General features: G+C 32.5%; 2 protein-coding genes across 5 annotated transcripts in view; both read left to right on the plus strand.

Moving 5' to 3' along the window:
• LOC143195991 (uncharacterized) overlaps window positions 1–6,117 on the plus strand; it is a 27,000-nt gene extending 20,883 nt beyond the window's left edge. The window contains exons 2-3 of the transcript XR_013005635.1: window positions 5,761–5,829; window positions 5,896–6,117. The gene's annotated coding sequence lies outside the window, so the exon portion shown is untranslated. The remainder of the gene's footprint in view (window positions 1–5,760; window positions 5,830–5,895) is intronic.
• On the plus strand, window positions 913–16,604 carry LOC143195993 (uncharacterized). 4 transcript variants are annotated; one of them, XM_076403557.1, is made up of 2 exons: window positions 913–1,046; window positions 13,611–16,604. In XM_076403557.1, exon 2 carries the CDS (start codon window positions 13,627–13,629, stop codon window positions 16,501–16,503), a length of 2,877 nt encoding a protein of 958 aa, XP_076259672.1. In that variant the 5' UTR covers window positions 913–1,046; window positions 13,611–13,626; the 3' UTR covers window positions 16,504–16,604. The 4 variants fall into 4 exon arrangements, with proteins under 4 accessions (XP_076259672.1, XP_076259670.1, XP_076259673.1 ...); XM_076403555.1 differs by lacking the exon at window positions 913–1,046 and adding an exon at window positions 8,262–8,382; XM_076403558.1 differs by lacking the exon at window positions 913–1,046 and adding an exon at window positions 10,432–10,561.
• The last annotated feature ends 6,217 nt before the right edge of the window (window positions 16,605–22,821 follow it).

Below are 22,821 nucleotides of genomic sequence, written 5' to 3' on the forward strand. Positions count from 1 at the left end.
AATTTATGTTTATATCGATAAAATAGTTTGTGTACTTACTTTGCCAATGTCAAGATGGTCAAGATTCTTCACCCACTATGTATGTAGACGGGTTTTCTTGGGTGAATATAACGTATTATTTTTCATTTTGTAAGCGATGTTATTCACAATACCCACAGTAATATTTAGCACAGCAGCAACCCCCTAAAAATATTTTCAATAAAATTGTAGGGTCTTTAATACTTTTGTAGGAATTGTATAGGATATTATTTAATATCATCAATAATTACATCACTACGGAATTTACCTGTAAAAGGGGTGCTCCTTTATCTCGTTCCTTTTCGAAATAACCTATTAAAGCCGCAATTAATTTGTGACCCTGAATATCTATTGTTTTCGGCCTTTTTAAACAAGGTAATATGATATATTGCGGAGTGACTTAAAGTTTATCAAAATAAAGGGCTAAAATAATGTTTGCCGGTTTATAACCTATAATAATTATAACTAATATTTTGAATAATTTAGCGTACATCTGACGCGTACATCATTACTTGACGTAATTCTTGAAAACAATAGTGATAAGAGCTTTTAACTCTTACCTATAAATTATTGTGGTTGTATAATTAACTGTTTGACATTGTAATGTTTCGACGTCACAAATATCCTCGACGCATTACTAAAAACTTTGAATAGACTATATTTTTTGTTGTAACTAGTCACAATTTTGCGGTTCGAGGATGTGGTACGCAGTATAACAAACAAATCATATATCACGGGCATTACAGTGGCATTAACTAAATGTAATTTTTAATTATAATATTGTAAAAGCGAATTTTATTTGTTAATATTTTCTCGATATTTTTTTCCTAAAGCACGGACAAAGATATATGCCATTTAAGGGAACCATAAATCGTTCCAACTAACTATGGTACTAAAAATTCCATCTTGTAGTTCGATATTGCAGCCGTTTTAATTTTTGGATTTCAAGTATTTATTTAAAAAAGGTTTGGTGTGGTTTAGTTTATTTTATTATATTGTGTGCCGTCCAAACAGGGTTTCATCAAATGGTGAGTTTGTTCACGGAGTATTCCGGTTTTCTGTTTTTATTTATCATTTATTATTTATTAAATCTCGATTTATTATGTTCTAATTATAATATACTTCTATTATAATTATAATTCTCTTATGATTTTACACTTATTATACTCCATTCATTATGCTCTACTTTTTTATTTATTTATCCATCCATCGTTATATATTTTATTCTACTCCATTTTATATACTTTTTGGAATCGTCGTATATCCTCTATAATTTATAGATTATGACAAATCAAAGATAATAGTTTTATGCTTCCAACTGTAAATAAAAATTATAACTATTTTATAATTCAGAAACTAACATCAAAGTGGCTAAAATTACTGATACGTAGTTATGATCTATAAATATACTTGAAGCATACATAAACGCAACCAAAAGTGGTTTCTGCTGGCTTTTGGTGGCAGCATATCCAACGTGTGGCTTTTCTCCCTTTTACGCATTGCACGTCCATCATTGCTGGAGCTAGAGAAGTGAGTGCACTGATAACAGTACTCTTCATTAATTTATTTATTTTTAGAATTTAGCTTAATCCTAGCGAGGCCTATTAACCTTAATGACAACATATCTCGCACGTTACTTCCCTTGATCTCATACATGCCATTATTATTAGTATTAGCTAGCTATAATTAGTATAGACATAAGCTGGTACGTCGTACGTTACCTTCCCTTCATACCGTGTGCACATGTCATATTTCATCCAAGCACACTTTACCATTGCCGTCAATTATCGTTGTTATCCATTATATGTTGTTTGTTGAGTATATACATCCATTATATGAGATTTATTGATACTCTGAAGCATGTAAGTGCACAATAGCAAACAAATGTGCTTATTTACTAATTTATATATTTACATATTTATTTATTTATATATTGAACAATTTAGCATTACTCTAGCGAGTATTACTAACCCTAATGGCCTACTACTACTATACTCATCCTAAATCCTGATTACTCTATTATTTTATTGCCTACCACTGTCATCATCTTTTATTAAGATTATTAGTTCCATCCATGTTGAGATTTTATAGTTTTTAATTAATATTCTGAGATTAATTTTAACAAATAGCTTTATTTAATACACTTATCTAAACAGTTGAAGACTCAATATAAACGACCTAATGAATTATCTATATACAATACATACCAGATATCCTTCAATGTAATTTCCTCACAGGTGTCTGTAACTGTTGATGAGAACCGAATTGTTCCTTTTCCGTAAGCATTTAAAACATTTTTTCCAGCACTTTTAATGCATTGTGGTTCATACCTGACAATATAATCTGACATATTTGTCACATGTTTCATAGCGCCGTTGTCAATCCACCAATTGTCCAGTATTTAATTCGTTCCACAAACCTGTCAATTTTCCAATGTGTATTGCGATATCTTCCCCTTGAATCTGATCCTTGGACGATGCTTCCAAATTTTGCTTCAATCCTCCCAAACTTCATAAGCCGCCTGTTGGTCCATAATCTTTTAATATACAGTATCTGTTACTGCACTTCAATCATAGAGTTGGCATAACTGTTAGCTTTTCTATATAAATCCGATTGCACTTTATGATTCTTCACAATCTTGTCATCAGTGTCTGCCGCCAACGCGCTCGATCTCACCAACTTGCCGTCGATTGCGTCTATAGCTCCCTCGTGGTAATCCAATCGTTTCCACAATTTCGAATTTACCAGGTGTAGCGGAGCTACAAGCGCATGTCCCATTGATGCGAAAATTTTGTAGTCGGAGGGAGCACAGTCTGGAAAGTACGGTAGGTGTGATAATAGGTTCCATCGAAGTGCTTTGAACGCTTCCTTGACCATCTTTCGTTTAGGAAAAAGCGCGTTATTGTGTTGCAAAATCACTTTACCCTGTATTCTGATCCATTCTGCACTTTTTTTGATCAATGCATGGTTAAATTGATCATTTGTTGTCGGTAACGATTACTATTAACTGTTTCATCAGGTTTCAACAGTCTGTAATAGACCACGCCACTCTGGTTCCACCAAACACAGAGCATTGTCTTTCAACCAAAACGATTGGGTGTTGCAGTCGATCGGCCGGCTTCGCCAGGGGATCAAAATATATCCACTTTTCATCACCCGTCACTATTCGATGCAAATAATTTCAGATCATACCTCTACTTTCCTATCTATCGATCTATCTTACAATGACCTATTTTTAGTCGGGTGTATACAGATAACTGGTCGAGCCTTTTGTATAGTTTCAACATTAGATTAGTGATTCCTGTGTCCTTCCTGTATCCTTCCTGTATCCTTCCTAGTCAGAACGCACATTAACCTTCTTTACCTGAATGAGATGGCAGCCACATGAACGAAATAGATTTGTGATTGAATGACTTAATTTTATCAATAATGACTTTGTAGTTTTATTTTTGAATTAATTCTAACGCCTTAAAATGGCAAAGAGTTCTGCAATCAGAATGCTATGGGTAGGCTAAAATATTGTTACGCTAAAGTACTACACACCAAGTTCGTAAGTGCCGATACAACATAATCATCTTTCTTAAAACCATCATTAAAGATGAAGTGATTATCCCGGTATTTTTCTTCCCTTATCTGACCAACAAAGTTACGAGTACTATGTTAGTTCATTAGTTAGTTTGTGTTAGTTAGTTCCTCTCGCTGTTGGGGAATCTTTTCATATTTCAGGTTCGTTTAAATATTTGCTCGAACCTATGAAGTTATTTTATTATTAAAAATAAAGGCAGGGCATATGTCAGTTTTAGTCTATTTCTAATATACCAGAACCGGGGATATGATCCTCTATGTTTGTCAGCTGAGACGCTGTAGGTTTTGCTTAAACCATAATGAGTTTGTATACCTTTACAAGATAATTCCCTTTTTTTCTCCAAAAGGGATATTTTAGCTTCGCAATACATACTCTCTACGGGACTTAACTGGAACACATTCAGGGCTAGTCTTATAGTAGAGCGTTCATTTTTTTTTACATGAGACGGAGCCACGGAAATTTAATATTGGATCCCATATTCGATATTTAAGAGAGTTAATGTCTTTATTTTTATAATATATAGATATAACTATATATATATATATATATATATATATATATATATATATATATATTATAATTATAAATATATTTTTATAATATATAGATATAACTTGGACTTTAAACTAAGTAGACTGAAGGGCCTGTAATCTGAAGAATAGATGTTTGTTCGTAATTACCAATTCGGAATTACAAATTTTGGTAAAAATTATTAATTATGTTGCAGTCGCGCAATCGATTAATAATTATTGGTTAATTCAACGAGCTATTGCGTGGCAGTTTTTGGAGTTGGAACTCTGATATTTTTTCGGTGCATTTTTCGATATGAGATTACCGATAATTCTTTCCAAAATTTGTTGCGAATTCAGATGGTTTCTGAGGATGTTTGAAAGCGTTATATTCCTCACGGCTTTCGACTTGTGTGTTCGACCTTTTATTTTCGATGGTGCCGCAACCTTTTTGAAAGGGCTACCATTCCATCTGCTTCTGAAAGGAATCGATTGATTTGTGGAGTGTGATTGAAGAGAAGTATGCCCCACTTCTTCTTTTCCAGACTCTGAAGCGTTGAAGTTACGTTACACGCTTTGTCTATGCCTAGTATTGGCCCTCTTCTTGGTATGCGACATGATTTAACTAGCCTTATGTTTTTTATTTTGCTTGTCGCCTTTTGTATTATGGCTTGGCTAAACCAGGTATTCGATATAATGCCATAATTTGTATTGTCTCGAATAATAATTCTTTTCCCATGTTATAGTAAAACGTTAAAAAATATTCCTAGATCCACCTAAACTATTATACACATACAAAGTTTATAATTATATTTTTCCTCAAATTTGGTTGATTTGAAAATAATTGCTTCGTAACACAAACTGTATAATTTAAAGTTAATTTTTTCCAGTTTTTGCTATTCAGGCATATTTTCCCATATTTTTGAAAGAATTTGTGGACACAAAATATTGAGACACAGCGAAAAAAACAAATATATTCTTAAACTAGCTCATTGCGTATCTTCTACTTTGACTCGCATGTTTTTTTTTATAAAATTCAAAACATGCCGAGACTACTAACATTGCTGGCGCTTTATTGTTTTCTTCAACCAGCATCATTATAAGAGCTGATAGTTTAGTCATTTTGAGCATATTGCAACGTCAAATTCATTGAATTTATTACGGTTCTAATGTCCCGATACTTCTCTTCAATTAAATCAGGCCCAAGCAGCCGCGGCGTTTTTGCTAAGTAACAAGCACCAAACTAGGCTTTTATCAAAGGATGCACCAACGATAGTATCTCATTTTCTAGTGTCACTAAATCTAACACTTATTTCTGTTTATCGAACTCGAACTGGGCACATAACTGTTTAGGTTTTACTATTATTCATTGATATTCTGAGATTACATTATTGTACATTTCATTATTGTACTTAACACAGATTCCTTCTTTTAGCTAAAGAAGAAATATTTACTTTAACAATACATAGCTAGTATTTACCGATACATTTATTTATCGATACTATTATAGCTGCCAGTATTTTAACCATCAGTATCATTATTTTTCAAAATTACTTCACAATAGAATTGATATATTTCAATAATATTTTAATTTCACCCTTGTCATTGATTACTGGTTGCCTAGATACGTTTTTATTATGTTTGTAGATTTACACCCGACCACCTCGACTGAGATCTGGCACGCTTATTTACTTTGTTTATCTTGCCCTTTATTGAGTAAGTAATTGGTATATCATTTATTTTGGTCTCTGTTTTTATTTATTTAAAATATTTAATTCCTAGTATATAGAAAAGAAAAACAACAAGTAGAGGGCGTTATGGCTTGTCTCAAGATTGTTCGAAAATGGCATAAAATAGCAGCGATATATATTCAATTCAAAACATCAGTGTACCCATGTCACTTGTCAAAACGTCGCAATGTTGCCGCAGCAACTCTGAGTTTTAATACATTTTGGCTCTGACATATAACAAAATTCTAATCTAAATAAAATAATGAAACAAAAATGTTATGTATTATAATATATTTTGACATTATAGTACATCTAATGCATATATTATTGAAGCAGTTAAAACTAGCAGTACAATTAATAATACACAATAATTTATAGGTTAGAATTGTTTTATATACATTGAACTTTTTCTCACACTATTATAGATAGAGTTCTACGCACGTTTTTATGTAATTGAAAAAAATATGTGAAAACATGTTACGTGCCTTTGAAATTTTAGGATTTCTCCGGATCCCGCCACGAGATCCTCATTTGGATAACATGGGACCGTCTCGGAAGAGTGCACTCTTTCGAATAAAAAGATAATTTTGAAAATCAGTCCAGTATTGACGGAGAAATCAATACATTATATATATATATATATATATATATATATATATATATATATATATATATTTATACTATTTGTATTTATACAGTCTTTATTACATATAATATTTATTATATAAACTATTTATTATACACTTTACACTACTTTTACACTATATCTATAAATTTTTTAGTTTTTTGCATTTTTTTATTAGTTATTATTAGTTATATCTGTTACTATTAATAGTTTACATATTGCCCATGAGCTTTGCGCATTCATTTACGTAAAGAAGAGCCAACTTTATTAATCCTTTTTAATAGTTGTTAATAAACCCAATACAAAACAGAAATGTTAGTTACAAATAAAATTAATATAGTCTATCTAAAGCAGCAGTGAAATCACGTCATCTCAATTTATGACGTCAAGACGGTACAATATTGCCGCATTTAACGTGACCTTTTATGCGTTTTAGTTTATTTTAGCCTTGATATATAACAACATTCTAATATAAATAAAATAGTGAAGCAAAACTGTTGTAAAATATAATTCATTTTAACATCATAGTACATTTAATGCATATAATATCAAAGGACTTAAACTACAGTTAATTAAACAGCCACAATAGTTTATAGGTTAGTGTTATTTTAGTTATTCCTTTTAGGTTAGAACTCTTTTCTAAACCAACTATGGACTCCCCTATAAGTATCTCAACCAATATAAATATATTTCAACTGTATGAACCCCTTCAAAATAATTAAGTTTTTAATTGATGGCACTTTACAAACAACTTTTTAAAGGGTAACAAAAACATTCCGTGTAGTATAATCACATTTACGTCGATGTAATTTTACCATTTTGAACCCATTTGAACACATTTTTGTTTTAAATTGTGCGTAATATTTTCATGATTTGTTCTGTTGTATTCTTGTAAATAACAATATAAATGAACACAAATGCTCTATATAAATAAATGTATACGTACCAGGTAAGTCACACACACACACACATCCTTAATCTACCTAACTTCAGTTGTTTCTTCCAAGGAAAACGACGTCTGGTTTTTTTATTTCCTCACATACATGGGTACACAACACTTCTGAGAATGAAGATGCATAATAATAAAATAATAGTGATTATATTTAAGACACAAAAATGCTGATCGTACAAACACACAAAAATGACGTCACAGACAAATTGAACCAAACAATCTCGTTATAGAAACGAGCGAATCAAATGCCTTTGTAGAGCAATTCAAACGAAAAAAACCTTAGTTCAATCAACTGCGCTTCGATCGCAAATTGTGATTGGCTAGTTTAAATTGCTGGAGCCGCTAAAATGGAATGTGATTGGTTGGTCAAACTGTGTGAAGCCATCATTTTCTATGGGCATCCGTTTTTAAGTTTGTTGTTTGAAAGATTTGTGTTTGTTTAGGTTAAGAAATATTCATTTTAAGTTATGCATACTTCTTGTTTTACATGAATTATTATGGAGTAATACAAAAATTGATTACAATGCATCCGTGTAGTAAAAGATGTAATGTACCTGGGGTGTAAATCTACTACCGAAATTAGACATCGTTTCCGAAAGCATGATCTCTCTCTTTTCCAAAAATAGGTTGATCAACTAAATAGTAGTAAATTATCAGGATTAACCACAATGCAATTATATTTACGTCAGCGTGCCTGTCACAGACATTTTAGTGAAGAATTTAGAATTGCCATTTCTTCACGAATAGGTATTAGGGCAAATGCATATCCAACATTGTTTTTATCAGGTACATATAACATTATTTATCTACTACATGTCTGTTTACCTATTGTTTGTTTACCGAAAATCACCCCCCTTTTGAAGATGTTAGTGCTAATAATAAGAATATTAATTCAATTAATCTACCAAGTTGTTCCTATGCTGTCAATGTGATGTCTCCATATAAAGAAATCTTGCAAGAAGGTAATAATTAAGATTACTGGATAATCAGTACTAAAAAATACTATTTTTAATTGTAAAATATTTTTAAAATATTTGTAATTAAATTATGTAAAAAAAATATGTAATAATTTAACTTTTTATACTTAACTTTTTATTAAACAACAATCAGTGTTCAATAATTTTGGAGTAGATAGATCTATTGTATATTTAAATAGTACTAAATTTTATTGCCTTGAAGAATGTATTTGTTACTGTGCCATGAATTAAAAATTCAATAGCTACTTTTAGGGAATTTATTTCCGTAAAGAAATCTATTTTGTCTAAATTTACAAAAAACTATATTTGTTTAATGAATCTTAACCAAGATTGCTTAGAGAATTTTTTTGGGTCTATTAGACGTTATGGAGGTAGAAACATATATTCTTCACCTAGTATGTTTGAGAAATGTTTTAAAACATTCATGATCACTTGATTTGTTGATGTTGGCGCTTTAGATAACTTATATTTTTTTTAACGGCAGATCTAGTATTGTCTAGTATGGATCTAGAGGTTGTTAAATCACCAGTTGAGTCTATATTTTCAGTTTCAGAGAACTTTGCTCTGAGGAAAACAAGAGTGGAATGTTGTAAGTTAGTCTATATTTCAGGCTATTTTGACAAAACTTCTGAAAAAAAGACACAACATTCTATATTAAATAGTTCCACACATCAAGTACTCGATACTGATTTCATTGAAGCAATGCAATCACGCGGGCCGAAAATCTTTAAAAACATAAAAATGTTAAGTGTGTTAACTGTCCAATCAATAATGATTTTCAAGACCAAATTTTGAGACTAAATCCTGCAGTTGATGAGCAGTAATAAAATATTATTTACTTTGTCTAAACTTAAAGACGTAGATGATTTTTCAGTTTTTCCAGTTAATTCTTGAGAAGAGTCGTCTTGATTATATTAAATTCATTATTCGAGTTCCTCTTCTGTGAGTTCGTTGTCATAAGGGGCTAAAAATTCTTCAACATTTGTCGACTGAAGACCTTCAAAACCTTCTCCATTTATTTGATGCATAAGTTGTAAAATGTTAGTGGCGTCGGCTACTTTGTGCGGTAATGCTGAGATATCGATAACAACTCCGCCATTGGTTTCTCCAGCATGTATCTATAATTAATGCATCTTTAATGCTATGAGCAATATTAACCTGTTTCTATGTTAACTTGCAACAGTCAACGAAGCGTCAAATTGAGTCATCATAACCCAAGCATTAGGAATTCCTCTCCAAAATACTGGCGAACAGTCCTTATTTTTACTTTTCAAGGGCCACGGATTTATTGATTGGTAAATAAGCATTGGCTTCACCCTAAAGTCTCCTGAAGCGTTACAATAAAACAAAAGAGTTAATCTTAAACCTGAGAAGAGAGACCGCGGTTGGTGAGAGCGCGTCTAACGATGGATTAGTGTCCATTATGTACATTAGATATACTATATTGTTAAATAAATTATATTTGATAACATTATTTTTGTTTCGTCTGTGAATAAATGCCTTTTTAACTAAAAAATATAATATAAATAGCAGAATACATGCAGGTACTAAAAATATTTGAAAAGAAAAAAATATAAATCTTGTTCCCAATAGAATAACTATTATCAAAATGAAATAACCAAACATGTTAAAAATCATTGGCTAAATTTATAATATATCAGCACTGATTTTCAGGGAAATTACTGTGACTAAAAATAAAGTTTCTTATCTTTATTATCTCAGTGTAATCATATCACCTCCATTATATATGAATTAGCCATTTACAAAAATATTCCTGCAACTTAAAATTGCATTAGTCTCTTCATTCATTTTGGTATATAATTTTACAGACCCATTTCTAATATTGTTAAGATAAGTTCAATTTCTCATCTTTAATAAGAACATTCTATTAGGCGTTCAACTCAATGTATGAGTATTTTCCATCAAATATACATTATATTAAGTAGCGGTGAAACAGTGTGATATATTAAAGGTGACAAAAGTGCATTAAAAATAAGAAGCAAAAAAGACAAAGAAGTGAAATAAAAAAGAAACTCCTCTATTAAGAATATATAATAATATTGATGGCATGATCTAGAAGATACGAAGCGAGCAAGAAGAAAGGAATGAAGAATTCGAGAGATAAACAAGCAAACTGATATTATTTCGAGTAGACTAACAAGAGGTAAAAAACACAAGGAGATATCTGGAAACAAAATTATGGAAATCATTGCAAATGTCATGGGATATAAAAATACACATCAATTTTTCAAAAAGTTGTTTTGGAACATCGGATTGTGAGCTATGTGAGTGATGTGGGGCAACTATACTCAACTTTTATTAAATTGCTTCCAAAATTCAAGTTTTAGTTGATTGCAAGAAAACAACGTTTACTAATAATATAACATTAAATTTAATATTGATTTTTATTTTGATTTTGAAACTTTTATTCAAGAAAAATGCGGACACATCCACGTTCGGTTATAAAGTCTGCACGCCTTCGGTAAAGTGTGCGTAAGTGAAACTTAATCATCTACTCCTACATAATAATCTCCTACATAAATTTGGTATTCATTTTGTGATTAAAATTGTCTATTTCGGAGATAAACCCTTTTTCATTAGATAGCATTCAAATAGCTGTTAAACGATTTTTCGCCACTGAATTTCTGAGAAACCTTTTGATGCGCGATGGGAGTTGTTACCACGATTTCCAATAATTGCCTAGTCTCCTTCAACGTGTCTCCTAGATTGTTTGCTAGTAAATATTTTAGTATAGGTACTGTACCATTTAATGTTCTGCAATAATTTTTTGAATAAATAATTGACAGTTCAGTTCGTAATCGTTCTTTATCAAGTGTGTTATAAAAGGAAAATATGGAAGTGAGTTAATCCTCAGGAAATTTACATCAATACTCTCTGGAAGTATTTCGAAAAGTGATACAATTACCAGATGCTCTTTAAAATTAAATCAATCTTTTACACACTTCATTATAATATCATACACCTCCAAAGCAGAAATTCGGTGAACATATTTTCTGTTGTCCGTACGGTTGCCTTTACTTTCTGATGGCTTTTGAATTACTATATCTGATGCTCCGATAATGATCTTATCATTATTAATTTCGAACTTGAATAATATTACGTTCAAAATTATTGATAGCTTATCTTATTCCAGCAGGTTCGATTTTTCCTTGCTGCTAACTTAAAAAAGATATCTATTTGGGGCATAACATGATGGAAAAATGTTAGCTAAGAACTGAAGATTGGATTATTTAATGCAAAGCGAATAGAGGTTGTTGCACTACAGACTGCGTTGCTGGAGAATTGATCTTCTACTTTATCCATATACTTAACGAGATTGTTTCTATTTTCATACATAATATTAATAGTCTGTATATTAAAACTCCAACAGGTTGGAACGCCATGGGGGATCATTCTGTTTACAATTCTATTTAATACTTGTACTCGTTGGGGTGTATTATTTAAAAAGCCAGTTAATTACACATACTTGCTTATTTATAGAAGCAGCTTTAGACGTAATCAAATATAATCGGTGCGCATAACAGTGTATATAGTAAGTAAAGGGATATCTTTTTCAACTAGTGCTTGAACGCCTACATGTTGGCTGAGCATCACCACTGCTCCATGTGGGGTGAATTTTGAATGAAAGGATTTATAATGCTTAAAACTATTTTACTAAGTGTTTCTGCACCACATTTTTCAGGAATTAAGAAGTTCCAAAACCGCTCCATTGGCTCACCATCACGAACATATCTAAAAATTACTACCAGTTAAGATATTGCAGCAACATCAGTTGATTCGTCCGCCATGATCGGCAATAATGAAGAATAATTCATTTTCTCAATGACAGACTTCAAGCATCCACTGTAACAGATCGTTCTCTATTTCTTTGGAGGTGCCTTTAAATACTAAAGCATTCTTTAGGTTCTTACTTAGAGTTGCAGCTAGTCCAGCCGAAAAGTTTATAAGTCCACGGAACATTTCCGGATCATGGGAAGTCTCCAAAGAGCCAGTTCAAACTCTCCACAATTACTTACCGAAACGTACCTATTATTTGACATATTTTCATTATGTCCTTGTATTATAATCCAAAGCGCAGAATTTAATTGAGCCATAATATTAGTTGACCTTAGTAATTCAATTTCTATACAATTATGCAGGTTGATTTTAGAATGTCCATGTCTTTTTATTTTCAAACTTAACTGATTTAGATCGGTGACCTCTATTTCCAACCAGACTTTATCGCAATCAAAAAGTAATCAGAAAAAACATTAAAACTCATTTTTTCTGTTTCATCCAAAAACCCATTCATTTTTTAATTATATGTTTCTAATAAACTTACGAGTGTAACTGTTCTCTCTACTTGCACCAGATTTCTCAATGACAATATGTGGTAATGATCTACATTTTCCTTCGAATTCCAACTTTTCTTCGTAAGAATATCTTAAAAAATTCTTCACATTAATTAAATTAAAAACCGCGTCTATACTCACAGTTATTAATATTGTTATTATTAACTAGCCCAAAATCGTGTAATATTCTGATACAGATAACCGATATCATATACGAGCCACTTAATTATCGACCTTGTTTAAGAGCTTCAGACTAGATTCTTCCCAATTAACCAATATATTTTCCTATATTTTAACTCTACTTGTTTCCTTGTCTTTTATATATGTTCTTCCAGCGAAGCCCTGCATTAAGATTCACTCCGATATACTAAGCATGGAATTATAGTATTATTGATTGTTATTGGCGCTTGTGCGGTCTCATTACACTTAAACACATGCACATATTTACATTCCATAATAATAAATTTCATGTATATATATATATATATATATATATATATATACAAACAAATCGTACAGGTCGACTCTTGGATCGTCTTTAAAAGAGCCGAAATTTCTCTATATGTTATTCGCATGTCACCCCAAAGATTGGCCAAAGTTGTGAATAGTGGTGGATAGTATTTTCTTGAATTAATATGCAATACTTTTTATGTAATAAAGTGCTAGAATTGAAAAAAAGCGGTTCTTAATTTGTACTCATAATATTTTTTTTTTAATATTGTAAAAAAAGTGAAATACCACGCATAATACTTTATTCTTCATGAGCTTTTATTTATTCTTTAATTCTTCATTACAAATTTGACAATAAATATGATATAGTTAATTATCTATTATACTAATGCCCTGTTACTTTTGTTTCAGATTTACAACATCAATAATGGAATCAACTGAATGTTTCGCCTTACGTCATTTGAAAATTCAAAACAGACAAAATGCATATATTATGTATTCCATAATTCAGGACATTCGGAAGATGGCAGATAAGAGCACGATGCACATACTCAAGCAGGATCACGGTTACGATGTAACCCTACGAATCAAAAAGAATAAGATTATCTACGCTGTGTATATTGAAAGTATTCCTTTGAATCAAAGTGATATAAATATCGATATCCGATTATTTTTGGATAAATATTTTAAGCGGCTAAAAAAAATTGTACAAGATTCTAATAAAATTCTGATATACATCACTTATAGTCTGGACGTAGATGATTGGATAACGCATCAAAATCTCAGTGATGACGAAATGTATATGAAGGATTACAAAATGTGTCTAATACTAAATGAAACAGTTATTCAGAAGTTATTATTATATAACAATGTGTCAAAAAATTGCCTATATACAAAATTCTTAAGAAAAGCGAAGTTCATAAGTTATGAAATAAACAATTACAGCCAAAGAATATTGGGACCTTTGCTGGGACCTAAAATATACAAACATTTGCTGAATCCGAATAGATTGAATCTAAGAATTCTGAAACAAACAATCGAAAATGTCGAAAGCTTTAATGAAAACATAAAATTACACCAAAACTGCATGGGTTTGTCGGAATTCAATGTGGATTTCGTCAATCAACTGTATATTAGATTTGGAATGACTGCTGAAAGAACATGGGAACGCATTTTTAATGATACTTCTATTAATATTGTTTATGTAGATACAATGTCGACCCTGCTCAGTACAAAGAAAGTTGTCGATTATGTCTCTAGTAAAAGATTTAAGTTCATATTGTTGTCTGCAAAACAACTTAGAGAGAAAAACATACTGGAGGAAGCTTATCATAACTTTTCGCGTGGTAAAATAGATGTCTTAATAATAGAATGCGATGAAGAGACAAAAAAAGCAGATAATCCAATTTCTGCAAGTGTAGTTAAGTCTGTTAAGGCAGGTAAGATAATCGAGATATCCTATGATGAATATCCCGAAAACTCCAATAAAAATAATTCAAAACGCATTAATGAACACTTGAAGTACCAATTTGATGAGGTAACGTTTAAAGATCTCGATGAGCCCTCCATGCAAAGTATTTTGAATGCAAGAATAATGTTCCAAGGCCACGATATAACATTAAAAGAAATTGCAAATATAGCTACTATAGAAAAATGTATTAATATCAAAGATTTGGAAGATCTTATCGTCGGATGGGACTTTCATGTTGGATCAAAAATTGATTTTAAATTTATGGGACCCTTATATCTCCAGAGAACAATAAGAAGAAAAATTCTTCCCGATAAGATGCTTCAATCTAATTTGGCAAATTCTTGCCTGGTTATCGTTTATGGTGAAAACTTGGAAAAGGTAGATATTACGAAAGAACAAGATTTTCATAGGAACAAAGGAATTCTCCTGGTTTCGGATGCATCAGAAGCACAGAAAACTTTCCAAAAATATCGCGAACAAATAAACATACCAAACGTATATTTGGTGGAATTAAAAAACGGTTTATTTTTTCTGGAAGATTTTAAGGTGTTTGACTCAAAGGTTGTAGATTGTCTGGAGGACATCGCACATGCTGAAGAAATTACAACGAACGAATTACTAACACGTAGAAAAATTAATTTAGTTATTGGAAACCCGGGAATTGGAAAAACGGTGTTTCTCAACTATTTAGCGATTCAAATAAAAAATAATTATCCCTATTCCTGGGTAGCATATGTTAATCTAGGTAATAACACGTCGTATGTACAACATATATTCAACACCATGGAAAAATTCAAATTCGATAGCGATATACAAAACTCTGTTATTGATCTTTTGATACCCATAATAACCATTTATGATAAAAATGTAAGAGGATGTCAGTTTGCGACAGAGCTCTTCAAATTGGAGTTTAAAAATTGTAATACTAAATACAAACATCCAAATTATATATTTCTTTTTGATGCATTCGATGAACTGATTGAGAATCACCAAAAGAAAGCAATCAACTTATTTCATTTTCTCATATCCAGAAACTTTCCAGTGTGGATCACGTCCAGGCCTCATCAGAAACGTCGTCTTGAAGAAGACCTACGGACTGTGGCATTAAGTATAAATCCTTTAATTAATAGCCAAATGAACGAATACTTCAGCGCCTACTACAAAAATAACTTTATTAGGATGTCTTATCAAAGCTTTTACCATCAAATCGAGTCGCTTCTTTTATCTCTAGACAATACTGCTACAGAGTTCGCGGGTTATCCCGTACATTTAGAATTCCTCACTAAATATTGTCTATCTTTAAACGGAGTTTATCATCTGCTGCATCGATTTATTTATCACAAATTTGAGTTGTATTACCAACAAAAAATACCGCCTAAAGGATTCAAAGTTACCAGGAAAATAGATAGCTTGTTCGAGTTTCATAAGCAGATGGTATTGCACAAGTACAATTTAATTAAACCTGTGGAATTTGCACATTATAAAATAAAGAACGAAGAATTATTGAGGATTGGCTTAGTGGCATTAGAGGGTAATGAGCTGACCTTTATACATCCTTTTGTAAAAGCTCACTTTATAGCTTTCTCCGCAATTCATTCTTATCAAAATTTACTAAAAAATATTATCAGCGATGAAAAATATGAATTTGTGAGATCCATTCTAAATTCAGTAACTTACAAGATAACAAATCGTAATTATTCTGATTGTTGGAAAGTTGGTAACACATCGATTCTTATTAAAAATCTGACCCGCGAAGGAAACAAAAATCTGGCGAAGTTCATAGTTCAAACTATGTTCAAAGAAGAATCTGGCTACAACAGTAAAAAGTCATAACTAAATATAAATGTAATATGTAATGTAGTATGTAATACTTATGTCTTATAGATTAATTTACATTATATATTTATTGTTATCGATTATATTTATATTTATTTACTTTTACATATATTTATATTTAATTGAATTTTTTTAATAAATTTATTTCAAAAAAAAATTTATTATTAAGAAAACAAATTTATATGGATAATTAAACTTTTTTTCTTTAATGAAAAGAACCCCTCACGGTAGTTATTAAATTGATGTCATTTTAACAAATTTTTTCTTAGTTGAGCAATACATTTTACAGCAATATTCCTCGTGTTTTGATATCAGTTGACTTACTCTTAATAGATTTGTATTCAGGAGCTACTATTTATTTTATTAGAGCTGCAAACGGCCAGCCAGTGCAGTGCTTCAACTGCTAGCTTTTCGGGCTTTCCAGCTCGTATTGCCGAGCCCCCCCACGGTGCGTCAAATGTGCCGGTCATCGCGACGCTAGATCCTGTACCAAAATCCCAGAAGTACCTCCAAAGTGCAGCAACTGCGGTGAAATTCACACCCCAATCTTCACCGCTTGCAGCGGCCGTCCTGCTCCAAGAAAACCAAAAATTCCGACCGAATCCAGGCCTCCACAAGGTCCTGCATAGAGTAACCATGGTGGCAGGAAGCTAGCCCAAAAACTAGCCAGTGCCACCCAGCCTGCTCCAACTCAAACTCCTGCTCCAACCAATACATAACCGGACATTAACCAACTTGCTCGTCTTTTCCCAAATGTCGCCGCTTAAGCGGCAACAGCTGGTTCGCGAGCTGGTCGACATGCTGGGAGCTTAGCACCGCGTCACCGCTAATCACCTCCCCACCCCTTTTCCAGGCTGAAACGACCTCATCCGTAACTACAGTCATAACTTTTGCCCACATACAACAGTATCCAGTTGTGTGTTAACTCAGGTTCGCGAATCAATAAAATCGCCGGGCCCTCGTGCCCAATAACGGCTGCCCAATCAGCGGGTGCCATATCCCCAAATTTAATGCAGTAGTAGTAGCGATCCACAGGGGTCAACTGTAAGGCGGTTTCGGTTTAGTGTATTGGTAAGCCCAGAGGCAGTCCCACATAACCCGGTCCAACTTGTCACTCCAGGGCAAGTCTCCGCGACCAGGTATGCGTCATGCATTCCACCGCCTGGTTTTAGACCAGAACAAAAAAAGTAAGTAACTGATACTGATGATAACTGATACTGATAAGTAACAAGGCGTATATAGAAAAGGATGCGTAACAGGTTAATTGAAAAGTCTCCGGTCTACCGTAGTAAAACAGATTTTTTTGGCGAAATTAGTTTTTTATTCAACATAATTCCCTTCAAGGCTGATACACTGATTATAGCGACCCTCAAATTTTTCAATAGCATTCAATACCATTATACCATTTCAATAATTTTGTAGTACGATTTGTGCTTTGCTTCAAAATAGGCCTCAGTTTCGGCGATCATCTCTCCATTCGACGAAAATTTCCTCCCAGTGAGCATTCTTTTGGGATCTGAGAACTGGAAACAGTCGCTGGCGGCCAGATCTGGAAAATACGGTGGATGAGGAAGCAATTCGAAGCCCAATTCATGGAGTTTTGCCATCGTTTTCACTGAATTGTGACACGGTGCACTGCCTTGGTGAAACAGCACTTTCTTTTTCTTCAAATGCGGCTATTTTTCAGCGACTTCGTCCTTCAAACGACCCAATAACGCTATGTAATAGTCGCTGTTGATGGTCCTTCCTTTTTCAAGGTAGCCAGAGAAAATTGTTCCTTACGCATCCTAAAATACAGAAGCCATAACTTTGCCAGCCGACTGTTGCGTTTTCCCACGCCTTGGAGCGGGTTCATTGTGTGCAGTCCACTCGGATGACTGATTGAACTTCGGAGTGAAATGATGGAGCCATGTTTCATCCATTGTCACATATCGACGCAAAATCTCGGGTTTATTACTCTTGATCTTCTTCAAACACTGCTCCGAATCATCAACTTGTCGATGTTTTTGGTCAAAAGTGAGCCTGCGCGGCACCCACTTTGCACAGAGCTTTTTTATACCCAAATATTCGTAAATGATATGATGTACACGTTCAGTTGATATTTTGAGAGTGTCTGCTATTTCATTCAATTTCAATTTACGGTTATTCGAAATCATTTTGTGGATTGTTTAAATACAACCTCTTTTGGGTGTCCACTGCGTTCACCGTCTTCGGTGCCCATTTCACCACGTGTAAACTTAGCATACAAAATTTGATGGTTGATTTTCCTGGGACAGTGTGAGGAAACTCGGCATCAGGCCATGTTTTTGCTTCAACTGTATTTTTCCCTTCAAAAAGCAATATTTTATCAACACGCGAAATTCCTTTTTATCCATTTTTTTCACAATAACAAAAGTTGCTTCACTCAAAATGCTATAATTCACAAACAAACGATCCGACAGCTGTCAAATTTATACACGCATCTTTTGAGGTTTAGGGCTAACTAAAGAACATACGGATTTAATTCTTGTACCGCCATCTATGTGTCAGGCTGGACACTTTTCAACTGACCTGTTAGTTGTGAAAATGGTCGGGCTAAATTAGAATAAATGGACATGCGCAGTTTTAGCCAGTCAACACTTTATGTATAGACTGTCGTCTTAATTAAACAGTCACAACTTGATCAATCCTATATCGTTAGTTTTTTTTAGATTTTACTACAAACCACACATTTTATCTTATCGTTAGTTAGATTATGCCAATGCATAAATACTAAAAATATTTATAAAATATTATTGTAATGTATGTAAAATTTAATCATATCAATTTAAAATATTAATGTCGATTTTCATTATTCATTAATAATTATATGCTGTTGCGAGGCAACAATATTTTTAATATTATATTTTATATTTTTGTCCATAGTTTTAATTTAGAAACAATGGCAAAGTTTGGGTTTAAATAGTTTTACTCTTTTTAATCTTTTTACTAAGTTATCATTGTGTAGGAGGTGAACAACATAAACATTGATGTGTTGATAGAGCCTCTGTTCTTGCCTATTGGCATGGTCCTTCCTAGTGAGTTTAACGCAAGGTTCATGCCAAAATATTTGGCTTTATTTCCTTACGAGAACATTTCTTGATTTATATATTTGGAGCAATTAGGCTGTATTTACCAGTGTCTACTTTTTTCTTTCTGTAGCTTGAGGCATAGATATTATACAATTTGCCATAACAATTATGCCGTTGGCTAATGTTCCAATTACTGTCTGTTTGTAGTTGCGGTATCCATAATGTAAAGCAGATATAGCAGTGGTCCCAAGATACTGCTCTCGCGAACTCCAGTCGAAATAGGTTTAAATGTTGAGAATACCCCTTCATGCAAGACTGTAAATTTTCTTTGGAACAAATGTGACTCCAACAGCCGACAATAGTTCCGCGATAGTAATTTGCTCCTTGTAGCAATTGTAGAAAGCTTGTGAGACGTATCGAAAAATTACAAGAGTATCTCTTTTCTTCAAGTACCTCAAGTTCTTCAAGAACCGCTATTATTCTGTGTTATTTGGTTGCTTGCTGAGATGTAATTTCGAAATCTAAACTGGGAATATGTCATTTTTATTAATGACTTAATCTGTTTTAACTGCAGTTTCCCCAATAATTTTGATATTGCAACGCAATAGGCCTGCAGGATCCAACGTGCTCTGTTGATTTGTCAAGTTTTCTCAACATAATTATTTGTGTCTTCTTAAAACATTCCGGAACATGGTTCAGTCTCAAACAAGCATTACATATTTACGGCAATATGATGATTGCTTTTTGTCACAGCCTTTCAATAACCCAGGTGAAATATCTGTTATACCAGAAGCCTTTTTATGATTGAGTTTGTTATCAATTTCCGTGGCAACTTCCATTGGAGATATTTTAATTTATATTTAACTGATAAACAGAAATTGCATCCATCATAGTTTCTATTATTCGGTTGGAATACGTTAGCTAGATGTGCGAATAATTCAGCTTTTTCGTCGGTGCGTCAAACCCATTCGGTTTGATCATTTGGCCACATATTCATAATTGGTCTTAAATAATCGGGTTGCTTTCCCGAGGAAGTAATATTTGTCTGCTTCCGGGCTTAATTTATTTAGATATTTTTCGAAGCAACTCTGTATATATTCTTCAATTTTTTTATGTATCTGATTATTAATGCTATTAAAGATTATAGCGTTCACAGCATTGATGCTTGTATGCCATACTGTTCTAGCTTTTTATATTTATTTTATCAATTTCGATTATTTCGAAGGGGTAATTTACCGTATATTTTGATTTTTTTTAACGTTGTTTATAGACGAATATTATTGCAATGACCTTCGTAGCACCTTGTATATTGTCAAGATGGTGGTCATTAGAATTTTTTGTCGGATGTTTTAATTTTATTTACCAAGAAATAATAGCATTTCTTACACTGTTTTTTTTTTGGCCTGATATGCTTAAATTGTCTTATAGCGTTTTATTTAAATATATCTTTATTTTTACGTCCTGGGTTTAAAATTAGCCTTACATAATTTCCTCAAAATGTGACAATAGTTTATTATTAAATAAATTTGCTGCGCGGAATATTCAAAAAATCACCTGTAGTGTTATTTTTAAACTCAAAGCTGGAAATAAAAATTATATTCAATCAAAAAATATAAAATAATATAACTTCTTAAATAAATAATAACAGGGACCAAAGTAAGTGATAAAACAGCTACTTAAACAACAAATAAAGCAAGCAATACTACATAATATAAGCAATTAATATCGAGGTGGTTGGGTGATGAAAACAATGAAAACGTACTTAAGCAACCAATTTTCAGTGACAAGTGTGAAATTAAAATATATTTGGAATATAACAGCGATCAGTGATTATTACAATAGTTACTCCTAATGTCAAGTCATATTGAAATATAACGGCACTGCCAGTTAATATATTGCCAATATACGGGTAATTAATTATGCTGGCGGATCATAATACTGATAAATATATGTATCGACTAATATTAATAATGGGTATTAATTATAATCTCAATAAAAGTCGGAATAACAGTGGTAAACAATAACAATGATAAAATAATCAGGATGGTTAACCACAATCTTACTCCATAGTAGTCAGTGATTGATGGACAATTATGTCCTAATACTAACAATAATTGACATGCAATGAAATCAAGGGAGGTAACACGTGAGGTCCTGCCATTAGGTTAATAAGCCTCGCTAGGATTAAGCTAAATTCTTAAATAAATAAATAATCAGTATTGTCGCTGTTCTGCAATCACTTCTCCAGCTTCAGCTATGATGAACGTGTAAGAACATATCATAACTATACATCAGTAATTTTAGCAACTATGGCATTAGTTCTTGGTTTATAAAATAGTTATAATTTATATTTACAGTTGCAACCATAAAACTATTATCTTTGATTTACTATAATTTATTACAGAGATTATATTACCTTATATTAGATTTATTACCTTACAGAGTTGAATAATAAAAACGTAGTGATTCTGAGTGTCGCGTCTATAGAAATTAATTCTTATAAAGTTCTAGCATCCCTAAGACGTGTTAAGATATCACATCTGGCAAATACAATACCCGAAGAAACATCAACAATGTTACTTTTCATGGTAATTATTTCTGTATTCGCAAAGGCGAAAAATTCTAAAATTAAAAGAAGCTGCAATCCCACCTAGTAAGGGAACTTTATCGTTCAAACCTTTTCTAAAAATAACTTAAACGACTTAAAATTAATTACCAGGCTGAATTCTGAGTATCACGGATATTTGGAACGATTTATGACTTCTTTGAATGGTACATGTACATATCTGTGTTTTAGGAAAAAAACGTCGGAAAAACATAAACAAATATAACCCGCTCTTACACACAAGTTGATCAAACTGTCTTATAACAGGTGAGGCAAAACTCCCGCTATCATTTTGATTGCGCACCATCTTGATTATGTAACGTTTATATATATATATACGCCACACAAACAAGCAGAAATAGTGACCATATTTTCGTCTAAATTGAGCGATGAAACCCATTTTCCTCTTAGTGGCCACGTGAATAAACAGAACAGTAAGGGTTTTTGGGAACACAGAATCCTCAATTAATTCATAAAACATCATTGCGTCCACTAAAAACAACTATATGGTGTGGTATTCATGCTGGAAATATCATTGGTACCTATTTTTTTGAAAATGACCAAGGTGTTGCAGTTACTGTTACTGCTGAACGGTACCAAAACATGATTCGAATTTTTCTTGTGTCTGAAATGAAAGAGCAAGGACTAGAGAACATGTGA

This window comes from Rhynchophorus ferrugineus, unplaced genomic scaffold (assembly GCF_030347505.1).
Source record: "Rhynchophorus ferrugineus isolate W39M unplaced genomic scaffold, kcgeb_rfMv2 rfM4, whole genome shotgun sequence".
In the NCBI taxonomy this organism is placed as follows: domain Eukaryota; kingdom Metazoa; phylum Arthropoda; class Insecta; order Coleoptera; family Curculionidae; genus Rhynchophorus; species Rhynchophorus ferrugineus.

What these genes read in the sequence shown, in the direction of transcription:
- LOC143195993 (XM_076403557.1), top strand. Translation starts at nt 13,627, where the DNA reads ATGGAATCAACTGAATGTTTCGCCTTACGTCATTTGAAAATTCAAAAC.